Source organism: Pholcus phalangioides, unplaced genomic scaffold (assembly GCF_987345545.1).
Source record: "Pholcus phalangioides strain wild (caught in Gottingen) unplaced genomic scaffold, Ppha-v1.0 ptg000015l_1, whole genome shotgun sequence".
NCBI lineage: Eukaryota > Metazoa > Arthropoda > Arachnida > Araneae > Pholcidae > Pholcus > Pholcus phalangioides.
The window spans coordinates 101105812-101118670 of NW_028301608.1; the positions used below are offsets into that span (position 1 = coordinate 101105812).

General features: G+C 34.6%; 1 protein-coding gene across 4 annotated transcripts in view; it reads right to left on the reverse strand.

Annotated features, from left to right (window-relative positions):
* Positions 1 to 6182: 6182 nt before the first annotated feature.
* The window catches only part of LOC149077208 (nephrin-like), a 174484-nt gene continuing 167807 nt past the window's right edge, over positions 6183 to 12859 (reverse strand). For 3 of the 4 annotated variants that reach the window (XM_089244957.1, XM_089244955.1, XM_089244953.1), the window contains one exon: positions 6183 to 6558. In XM_089244957.1, coding sequence (XP_089101083.1) covers positions 6517 to 6558 — 42 coding nt within the window. In that variant the 3' untranslated portion in view covers positions 6183 to 6516. The remainder of the gene's footprint in view (positions 6559 to 12859) is intronic. The other variant, XM_089244956.1, reaches the window with a different exon arrangement.

Sequence of the window (12859 nt, forward strand, 5' to 3'; positions counted from 1 at the left end):
AAATAAAGTAATAATAATAAAATGTAATGGTAAATAATCGACTTCAGATTTTCCATCTACTTTTCCTCGAGAGTATTCTGGAAGGGATTACTGATGAGTAGTGAAGAATTTCTATTTACTGTACTATGTACTTAGAGGGTGTCCCACAGAGAGGACTCCTCGATTTTAAAGTGAAATAACTCGCGAACGGTGATCGATAGAAAAAAACAAGTGGTATATTCATTCTGAAAGTCATAAAAATCTGATACAGAAGTTTCAAAATTAGTTACAAACATTGCCGACCGAGGGCGCTGTACGCTGTAAGCGCAGAGAGTTTGGAGTCAGAAAAATAGGATATAAACTGCTCTATGCAAGGAAACGTGCAATCACATCAATATAGATTAAAAAATGTGCATCTTTCGCAGCACTGAGAGGGCGCAAACGAGAGGAATGAAATAATTTTCAGTCATTTTCTGTAGTGCCTCAACGCACATTCCTCACACATCAAATCTTGAAGTTGATCCAGTGTTAGAGGATTGTTCCGGAAAACAGTGTGCTTCAATTTGTCCCAAAAAAGTAGTCCCGGGGAGATCCCCGATAAGATCTGGTGAGTATGTAGGCCAATTTACACCTGTTCCACCGAACTTAGAATAAATAGCTCAATGCAATTACTCTGCTCCCGAAGTGTTCCACAAGCAAAAACCGTTGTCGTACTGTGTGGTTTGGCCCCTCCCATCTAAATACCCACGAAATGCCTCGTCGATCCTCCAACCCAGCAGGCAAACTGATTCAAAACTCCAACGAACCGTTCAGTATAGTGGTCGTTACCACTATCTCTGTGCTGCGAAAGTTGCATATTTTAATATACAGGGTGTTTCAAAAAGAATCACCCAATTTGAAATGCGTAAATTACGAAAAATATTGAACTCTTAAGATTAATTTTATATTACATGGCTAATCAAATTTTTTTTACAAACCAAATTAAAGCTGTTCAATGTGTCCATCTGGGGATGCACGGCATATGTCTATACGGTAGTCAAATTCGTCCTAATTTTTTGCGAGCATGTTTGTATCCACTGCTGATGTTATGCGTATCGTCAGTTCGGCTAATGTAGCTGGAAGGGGAGGCACTTAAACTTAGTATTTTATAAACCCCCACAAGAAGAAATCACACACTGTGAGGTATGGCGATCTTGGAAGTCAGTAATGGTTTAACTGAATTGCCAGGTCCTGTACGGCCGATCCATCGTTTAGGAATGCGATTGTTCAAAAAATCTCTTACGTCCAAGCTCCAGTGTGGTGCCCCGTCCTGTTGGAAAATGAAGTCACCCGAATCGGTTTCTAACAAACACAGAAGTGGTGGCCAAGAGAATAGCGTTAGCGCTACCTGTCGGCAACTGGGTCAAACTCGGCATTTCCCTCTTTCTACCTATACCTTATTCGATCAAAACGGATCAACACCTGGATAGTTATGATTTAGTTTTATATTGGATGATTCTTTTTCAAATACTGTATATTACAAATTTTACATTAAGTTCACAACACGTACATGCATAGCTTTCAGCATGACCCAGGTCTTCTTTGACCTCCCTGCTGAAACGTCTTCAATGAGACAGAGCGGCGGGCATTGATCTGGTTAGAATGAGGAGGACTCCAAACTGCGATTACAGCGGCGCTATTGCTCTCATAAAGGGGCAAAAATGGTGATACATTTTTGGAGATAGTTAATATTTTTTGTTAAATTTATGTGTATTTTTTGTTAAATTTATGTGTATTTTTTGTTAAATTTATGTGTATTTTTTGTTAAATTTATGTGTATTTTTTGTTAAATTTATGTGTATTTTTGTTAAATTTATGTGTATTTTTTGTTAAATTTATGTGTATTTTTTGTTAAATTTATGCGTATTTTTTGTTAAATTTATGTGTATTTTTTGTTAAATTTATGTGTATTTTTTGTTAAATTTATGTGTATTTTTTGTTAAATTTATGTGTATTTTTTGTTAAATTTATGTGTATTTTTTGTTCAATTTATGTTAATTTTTTGTTCAATTTATGTGCATTTTTTGTTCAATTTATGCGTAGTGATACGTTGGTTATTATGTTGGTGCGTTACCTAGATGCACACTTGTTGTTCAATTCTTGAAAATGTTTTGATTATTTATGTATTTCTTTAATGTCACTGTTCAGATTTAAACTTTAAATATTATCCCCATAAAAATATAATTCTGTATCCCAGCACGATCTATGGTGCACAGTAAGCCGTTTTAATGAATACCTACCCACCATCAAAAACTACACGAAACAACAGTTATAATATTTATACAAGAACAAAATGATGGTTTTCTTTTTTGAAATTATATGCACTTAATCATGATTAATCGCATTCGTTGGATCTTCTTTTATACCATGTTGATTCCTTACGAGTTTCCAGAGAGAAGAGATTGCTGTGAAAATAAAGAAAGAAATTGAAGAGCAATGTGAAAGCGAATCATTCAAATGACTGAGTATAGCTCCAGCCGTAAGTCAAGCTTGAAGTCTTAGCCAAATATATCTAGTCTTCACACTCGGATGTACTTTCTCGTAGTTTATTAACTATTTGCTCTTGATACGAAATCAAAATAAAAAGAGCAGATATATATATACTTTTAAGTGTTGCTGACAGTTTATTTTTCCTTTCAAGTTCAAAGTATTCTAACGTTTTCACAAAGCTTTTCACTAGTTTCTTTCACAAGCGGATCGTTTCTCGAAATGAGAGGAGAGAGAGAGTGAGAAAAAAAGAGGCCTTATTTTCTGTATCCAAAGGAAAAGCATCTGTCCGATTCACAAGTCACTTCCTCAATATTGTATAAAAGAATAAAAGATCTTCAATGTATAGGACGAGAAAGAGAGGGTACCACCTTCTCTGAAGGTACATTGTGTAGACTTAGACAGTAAAAGCCGAACTTCGTTTCGCAGGGAAAAGGAAATGAGATTGAACTTTTCCTATTTTATTTTTTAAATCGAATTACGTGGCAATTTCTTGAAGAGTATTACGTCGTCTTGGTATTGGGAGGAAAGTACTGAGAGAGAAGAGAGAGAGAGAGCAGAGAATCTGGTTTGTGGATTGGATATATGTGCATGAATTCGTTCTGAAATGAATTCCGTTGAACAGCATTTCACGATATTGGAAATCCGAGAAATAGCAACGGCTAGACATTTTCAGGAATGTATACATTTTTTTTTTCCTGTACCATGTTTTTTCTGGAGCGAAGAACAAAATAGCGGAAGAAGAAATAGTTCCCACATGTTTTTCTCTTCATTTCCATTTACCAGAGTACATTTTTAATCAATATATATATATATATATATATATATATATATATATATATATATATATATATATATATATATATATATATATATATATATATATATATATATATATATATATATATATATATATATATATATATATATATTTATTTATTTATTTATTTATTTATGTTTTATTTCTTGAGAAATGAAAGGTAAATCCAACTTTTTTTTGTGTGTAAATTTTTTTTGTCAGGTTGTATACCTTTATTTCAAAATCTGTGGAAAATATTATAGAGGAAAATAAATATTTATTATTTTATTGAGCCAGCATAGAAAATTGATTTTCTTCAATATTTTATGACCTGTTTTTTTTCCCCATCTTTCTGCTTTTTGTCGAAACATTGTTATGGATGTAGTATCGGAAACGTGTCTTTTCACCTAGTTTTGAGTGTAAATTTTGAGATTCCGGACTGTTTATCAGGCTGCTTGGCTACTGCCATACAAAATTTTCATATATCATTTAAAATCACTTTGGTTATTGCATTAACTGTCATTCCGCATTTTTTTTTAAAATTATATTGTGTCTAAATATCTTAAAAATAAAATGAAATATAGGTTGTTTTACTGATTAGATTAAATCTTAATTATTCTTGTAGTTTTTGGAAATTTTTGAATTAAAAATATTAATATTTCAAAATTAAGCCAAGAAATCTTCAACTAAATGATTTACAATCGGATGATGACATAATAAAATTTATCGTTTTTTAAATATCAAGCAATTTTTAATTTCGGAACTTTCTTAGAAATGAAGTCGATCTCGGTTTGAAAAGTTTATTTCACATGAAATTAACCGTTGCACTTAGAAAGGGAGGATGTATTTTGTTGACCGGAGGAGAGACAGGGCAACGATTAAACGATTTCTAATCGGGATTTTGAGGACCGTGTGTTAGTATCAAAATGATTTTTTTTACATTTTACTAACTATACAACTTATGAAGTTGGAACATGGAGGACTTATCTGAATTCAACACGTTATTTGGATATTTTTTCTAGTTGGAATCTGAGATATACACGTCATTTCAATACGTTTTCAAGTATGCCTGTAAGTATTCACCCTGTAGACATCACAAAAGTATTTCCTTCATACCTGTCGTGAATGAAAATTAGAAGCACATAATAAAACGTATTAAATTTACTACTTATTCTACTTGAAATTAAATAGAAGTGTGATACCTCTTCTAATGAATGTATGATGAAGGACGGAAATTGCCCCCTTGTATCAACAGCTCGCCAGTAGAATGCGGCAAGGGGAATAAACACTAGACCAGAGGAGCAGTCTTTCGACGGTTTTCGCTTTTTAAAACGCTATAATCTAGACAGCATTCAAAGTACACTTTCAATTTTTCGTAACTTTTCAATATTTCTAAATTTTTCTCCGTGTACAAATTTTTTAAGACATTGAATGTTTTTTTGTGGCAAATATCACGCCCCATACCTAGAACGTGTTGACTGCAACATTTGACTGCTATATGTTAATTGAGTTTGTTTCTCGTTGGGTGGGTGCTTGATACTTTTATGTTAAAGATTGAAGAATTTTAGTGAAGGTTTTATATGCCCGAAACTTATGGACTGAAAGCTTGCGCAGAAAGACTTTTTACTCTTAATAACCATCAGAAAAAGGCGATTATTCATAGTTTCTGCGTGAAAAATTATCCTGTGTAAGTTCACAAGGAGCATAACTTGCCTTCCACACGTTGAACTGTGCCTAGTGTGATAACAAATGTCTGGTATGCAAAACCAAAATGAACCCCCCCCCCCCACTTATAAAACATCGCCGATAAAAGCGACGTGAATCAGCCAAACAGCGTGCATCTATCTCCCAGTACCTAGTAGGATGATGATGTTTTCTTCGCTGGAAAGCAATTTAGATGGACTCGATGCTTATAAATACTACTGACCGATGCAATGTCAGAGCTTTATCTTGGGAATATAGGCATATACAGACAGTTTTGGAAGATTTTATATTATCTCATAACTTTTATACACTTGTTTCGTCGAGGTAATGCTCCTGTATATGTTTTAAAGTCTAAATGGTGTTGCGAGGATGATGTCACTCTCCGTTATCCATTCAAATGTTTTTAACAGATATATTTTGGAAAGAGAGAAAACTCGAGGAGTTCCACTGAATTGCCTTCCAATCAATATCATTTATACAAAGGTTTTTAACAGCTGGCTGATGCGAAGATATATTTTGGAAATAGAGAAAACTCATTGAGTTTTCTCTATTTTGGATATATTTTGGAAAGACAGAAAACTCAACTTGAGTTTTCTCTATTTCCAAAATATATCTTCGCATCAGCCAGCTTTTAAAAACCTTTGTATAAATTATATTGGTTGGAAGGCAATTCAGTGGAACCCTTCGAGTGGTGATTGAGAAGTGCATCATTTGATTTGCGATCGCGACATTTTGATTCACGAAACGTATAGAAATGTTGCGCAGTCCGAAAACGAACATTATGTTTGATCTCACAAGCTTGGAAGATGATTACACAACTAGTTATTAATGTCTTATAATGACTCATATCTATCAATCTAATCTCGGAAGATAAAGCTTACAAAGAAGCTTGGTGTCTCTCCTGATGAAAAGCAAATATCTGTACAATTTTCCATTGTCAAAGATTTGACGTTTACAATATATAATTTAAATATATTTTTTTCTAAAAAAGCGTCGTGTTTATAATAATTATTTTAGTTTAGACCCGCTTGTAGTTATTACTATGTAATTTTTATGTACTTACAAGCACAATTTTTCAAGATATTGTGTTTTTCGGTTGTCCTTAAACTTTTTTCCATCACCGTAATACGTTGAAGAAAAATCACACAAACATCAATAAGATTGCACGAGAATACACAGGGGTGATAAAAACTGTATTTCAATTTTTTTTTTGTCAACACGGATATAGTCTTTCATTCATTCATTCGTCATCAGCAGCTGCTAAAAAGTGATCTCCAAAAAAGAAGAACAGAAAAACAAAGAAGAGTATATCCCGTCCCCCATATTGTCTCGCATTCAAGAGCACGGCGCACGAGATAGTCCTTTCATAATAATGATTTTCCTCTTCAAATATGTACAATCAGTATATGTATATACAAAGATATATAGATAGTTCTCACAGAGTCTGGGTGGGTATTTGAGCATTTGCGTGGTTTCACCGGGAATGTGCACAAAAAGTACATTGTTGTTCATAACGGTGTGGTTGCAACAATCCGGTCTCGTATGCTTTCCTGTGAGCAAAAAAAGAGAAGAAAAATTTTAAATATATATCATTTTTATGACAAAAATCAACTCCTCAATCACTTTCATATAGTTTATGGAATTGATTGAAGTGTGAGTTACACAATTCACTCATTTAACTTCCTGCATCAGAAAATACAGTGCTGGCGGGTACTACATATGTCGAGTGATAGGAAAAATATTGGTTCCATACTAAATATTCACGATCTTTAAGAATTACTCGCGAATTAAAGACGCATTTCAGGGTATTGATACTTCAGGCGGGATATTTAAGGCGAAAAAATAACAAGTGAGATATATGTATTTGAAATGAAATGCATTAAATCCAAAAAAAAATAATAAAAAATTAAAAACTATAGCAAAATTTTTTGACTAGTAGTGTGATCGTCACTACGCATTATGACCGAACGTCGTAAACTCTCAGAGTTCCTGTAGCACGGTTTTCACGGCATTTACAATCTATGTGCAGAAAAGCCAACACATCAGTTAGGAGTTCCACAAATTTTTACTTTGTATACCAACAAGGTTATTTTACGGCACACTCAACTCCGGTCATATATCACTATATGACAATTTCCAACCGGTGGATTTGAGTAGGAACAACTATTGGTGGTCGCCCCAGTCTAGGTAAGTGAAGAACTTCTCCAGCGTGGCTTCGTTAACCGCTTATATCCCTCTGTGGGACAGAGTTGGACCCATGTTCTGGTTTGATGGTGGTGGCCGCAAAATAAAGAACTTGTTTCTGATGTTCTCTGCCGGAATTCGAACCCGTGGACCTTGACGGTAACTTTCATAGCGGAAGACGAGAATCTTACAATTGCGTCACTCAGGCATGCCGGTATCAGGCGTACCCAGGTATACAGGGCTGAACAAATCCCAGGAATAGTCACCATGGAGACTAAAAAATTGGTATGACGTGCCTAATGTTTTTCTTTGTGTAGTCATTACATTGCAGGCTGAGAGCAGATAAAATGTTTGGAATTTATAGCAGCATGTTAGTATATTCAATAGGGACCTTAAAACGTCAAAACAAGCATTATCTTGGACCTTTTTCTTCGGGTAAATTTTTTGTCCCTAAAACCTGTTCTGGTGCCAAGATTTTTGCGGTTTACCTGACCCTGCATACAAATAACAATAGATTTTGATAAAATGAGTAATTTGCATCGATATAATCAAAATTGCCAGTGAATTTTTGATATTCTAAGGATAAATATTTCTTTAAAAAAAACGTATTTTCTTTTGATTGCTGTCAACATCCCATTTATTTTGAATTTTAAGGAGATAGTGTCGTTTTTAAAAAAGTCAAAACCACTTGAATGGATAACCTGAGAGTGTACAAGCACGTGAGTGACCAAAAGAATAACGAGCTGAGCGACAGACGAAAACAGTGTCCTAAAGCGTGTGAAAGCATGTGAATGACCGAAAGAGTGACTTGGACACAGATGCATATTTACGGTGTAGGGGAAGAACTAAACTGGCTATAGAGTCATTTGATGATTTTTTGACGCACAACGCGGTGTACACGCACACCCTCGTCAGAAACGTTTCTGACACTGACGAACGCAGTATCGAACTCCCGACACCTCTAAACACCCTTTAATACATTAGGTCAAAATTTCATCGATCTGGGTTACCGCGCTCATGAGTGAAACAAACTCAATGCTTGATAATTGATATACACCTTACTTTCAAAAGCACCTCAGGAGTGGTTCCGTTTTGGTAGGAAAACAATTGTTGTTTATTGTTGGTGTAGTGTGGCTATCTGTCGTAAACATTCGCAAGGAACATGGCCAAAGATGTCGGTGCATGCATCCTCCCAGTTTAAAAAAGATTTGGTAACCCTACTTCAACGCTTCCTCTCGCATTTTGAGGACGTAAATACTAAATAATATAGTTATAGATTGCAACTCCTGCTGTCATCTATGTATCAAATATTAAAAAAAATACTAAAAACCTCAACCTGCTTAAAAAAACTGCTAAGCTACTACTAATAACAATAAGTTGTATTGTATATTGCGGTACCAAGGATCCTTTTTATTTTCCAGATAGCGCGTACATTCTCTTAAGCAGCAGTTCTTAAACTTTTTTGACTCGCGGAGCCCTTTCTGGTCTATTATTTCTATGACGGAGCCCCCTTAGGCCTATTTTTTATTTATTCATCAAAGTTACTGATTTATTTATATTATTTAAAATATTTATAATTTTTTTTCTTCAGATTTACTGATTTTTCTTTCCCCTCGAGCGGCTCCGCGGAACACCGGTTGAGAACCGCTGCTCTTAAGCGTACTTCTTTTCACGTACAGAATTTCGATATCTGTGTCGAATAAAAACATGATGCTACGTTGTACAATGTGAGGAATTTTTTTTCTGCCCAGCAAAATGCTCTGTATACACGGAAGCATCTTCATCAACGTTCGCAAATACGTATCTAGATGCGTTTTTCACGTATCCCAATTCAATTTCAATTCTCCAAATTTTGTTGAGGATAGAAATTTCTTTTTTCAAACTTTTGGTAATTTTTTTTAACACACATATTTCTCTGTTTTTCAATACGAAAAACCCTCTTTTCACAAAATTATTCCTCCAAATTTTTAAGGAGGAGTGAAATTACTCTTAAAATTAGTTTTTCGAACGACATTGATTCCAACACTATAAAAGTCCATATTTTGTGATTTTATTCACCATAAAAGATGATGCCATCCTTTGTGACTTTTTTCCGTAATCAACAAACGGGTAAAATTAAAATTTCGTCAGCCAAATCATGCCTTCTAGAAAGTATTCACACAGTATAGTATGTATTATATTGAGAAACATTAAACTGGGAACTCTCCTGTCACCATCAAGTAAAAATCAACTGTTATATATTATATGATTCGAATTGGTGATCGTTTTTCAATTATTGTATTGTATAAAAAAACGATATAGAATGAAACTATTATATATTTCAAACAATAATATTGATTAATATGTTAAGTCTGCCTTGAAATTTTAACAATTGATATTTGTGTGCAGTAAAATAACATCAATAAAATTCTAAACCAAAATTATTAAGAATTTGGTGATTTTGTTGAAAGTTACGTGTTAACTGGGGTAGGACTACTTCGGTTTACACTTATAAGTAAGAGGATCATTACATACACTGAGAGCAACAGGCCTACAAATATTCAATCACTGGACTTCACTCTGCTTTGACTAATTTGAGATATACGTGTTACCACTGAAACATTCATTCATTCAAACCGAGCACAACTCCGGTCTATCGCCATAGGCAATTTACTACCGATTGAGTTGTGCCGAAAGTATGAGTGTGACTCACCACTGAGACATCATACACAACACTAGATACGCAATTAGACTGTTAGATACACTCACACTTTCGGCACAACTTGATCGGTCTATTGCCCATGGTGATAGACCGGAGTAGTGCTCGATATGAAAGAGAGTAAGATTCAATGATTAGCATCATGATTATATTAGTTAAAGCATATGTCAGAGTTCTTGTACGAGAGCTTTCATTCTGATTATGGCTACAACCAAATCTCTTGATTCGTGAATATACTTTCCTACAGAATCACAGGACTCAAACCTAGTGAGAACTGACCATGAATTTAATCGGTAACGGCACGGATACCCATGGCTCCTCCACATCCTGCAGTAGGGTTCTTAGGCTGAGATCGTTCGTGGCCCCCCCCCCCAATTCAGACTCTTCCATTATGAATTTATAATGTGGAATAAAAGGATGAGTATTATATCTGTCATTAAGCTGGAGACCTACCAGCCCTCCCCCTTCATTGTAGGGGAGGCCATGTGGGGAAATTGAATAGGGGGTTCCTTGATAGGAGCCCGTGCTCTCCCCCTCCAATCCGACCAACATTGAAAAAAAGCCCAATGTTTCGGTAAAAAAAATTACATCGATAAAAATGCATTTTATATATGGTGTTTTAACCCATTTCTGTTAATTGTAATGCTTTTTAAAAGATAGCAACTCAATATTTCCAAGGAAGACAATTTTTGTGCTCCCCAAGCTTTTTGTACTCTTTCCAAAGGTCGATCCTGCGTACTCCTCTCATTAAGAGGTGGTGACTAAGCCCTCTTTTATTTTGCACTAGCCATCTGATGCTATGAATTTTTTCTTTTTGCAGAAATATATAAATATTTGTTTAGTTCCGTAGAACAGCCTCATTATCTCATCAAGGTTTCAGCGAGAAACTTTACGTTGGAAACCCCCGTTCTATGCAAATCTATAGTTTAGGCCGCTCCTCACAAAATTTTGCATATATATATATACACGATTTCAACGATAGGCTAACTTTTAAAGTTCGTCAGAGCTGGGCAAATTCCCGAAATAGGCGGAAAAGTGTCAGACAACAATACTTTGTGAGTCTCAACAATGACTTTTGGAATGCTTACTTTGTTTGCCGGGGGTTCCCAAAACAATGTGTCAGGCATGTTTATTCTTTTACGATGGTTTGTGACGTCTTCAATTCAAACGGAGAAAACCCGGGCAGCGCCGTGTGTTCTAGCTAGCCTATATATAAAATTAAGTGTGTCTGCGTGATCTGTGTGTCGGTATATGTTCCTTATAGAAACCTACAATTTTAAAACGCTAGTCACCAAATTCTGCATATACAGTAAAACCTCAGTAAATCATCACTCCGGTTAAGTCGTCATTTCAGTTCGGTCTCCCCTCTGGCTTTTATAGATAACAAACAATGTTATTAAACTCTCGGATACTCGTCACTATGAAAAAGTTTGGGGGAGAGGAATGAATGATTCATATGGTTTCCTTTGAAGAAAAAGCTTGATAAGACACTATTATATGTTCGAAAGTGACCATGAAAGCCTTATATACCGAAACGGAACAGCTCAAACAAAGATAGTGACACCGAGGAAGTTCATTTTTCGACTAAAAAGACAGAAGTTCATGAAGCGTTAGGGAGACTATTCGAGCTAGACATAATTCTTGCATGGGTCCCCATAAATTTAGGGCTTCAGTTTAAACAAAATATATTTGTTGATATACCAGAAATTTCTTTTTTTTTTCAGTTTAGAAGGCTCTCTAATATCTGTTTTGGCCTGCCCAGGGACCCCTCAAGTCAAAATTTGACCGTGCTCGATACTACTTGATATTTGTACGATGAATTACTAATAAAAACTCACTGAAATTAAATGTGTCATGCATATATAAAACTAATGTGCATTAAACTGTGTTGTGGAGAAAAGCTAATTATTCTAACATTTGCTCTGATTAGTGTAAATCTAAAAAAGTTCAAAAATTCGTTTTATATATTTTATTATCTATAAAATTTTTCTAATATTGTAGTTTTAATTCATATTTTAATAAATGGTGCATTATTTTAAATTTATAAATACTGAAACTGACGGCGCTCCGTTTAAGTCGTCACTCCGCTTAAACCGTCATAATTTCTGCATAACTTGAGTGACGACTTATCGAGGTTTTACTGTATATGTAACTGTCCCGATTTGAACGATAGACTACTTTTAAAAGTACGCCAGAGCTGGGAAAATGCCCGAAGTTGGCGAAAAAGTGTCGGGCAACAAATAATTTTGGGCCTTTGAAATTTTTTTTTTTGGAATGTTTAATTTATTTACCGTCGTTCCCAAACAACGTGTTTCAGACACGTTCACTCCTTACAATGGTTAGTCACTTCTTCAATTCTTCTATCATATGAAGAAAAACCGGGCAGAGCCGGGTATTTTCCTTAGTGATTAATATATTTAGTTCAGTTTTTTCAGATAAAATCCATTTATTACCCGTTCAAAAAAATATAAATATTGTTTTTCCCTCAGAGTCAGCGAACTATATATTTACTAAAAAAAAATATTTTCATGAAATTCAATTACTTTTACAAATAGAAAACAATAAGTTTTCAAATGTAACTTTTAGAGAAACTAAGAGTATAAAAAATATACTACAAATCTCACAGAAGAGAGAAAAAATAAAAGCACATTTTTTTTTTCCTTTTTTTCGTATTAGTACCAAACCATCTTGAAAAAAGGGGTATAAACCAGAATAAAGGATAAAAAATAAATATATATGTATGAAAGCATTGTATGTGTTCAGATTCTTCTGATGTGATTTCTGTTCAGTATTCGCTGGTCGTGTTCAGAGGGGGGAAACAAAAAACAAAAAATACAGCAGCTAACAGAAAATGAGAAAAAAATTGTTAAGGAAAATACCAATAAAATGAAACCAGGTGAATTCTTTCTTGTTATTTTTTTTTGGGGGTCTTGGACAGCACATACAGTAGCAGGACATTAGTTGGCACA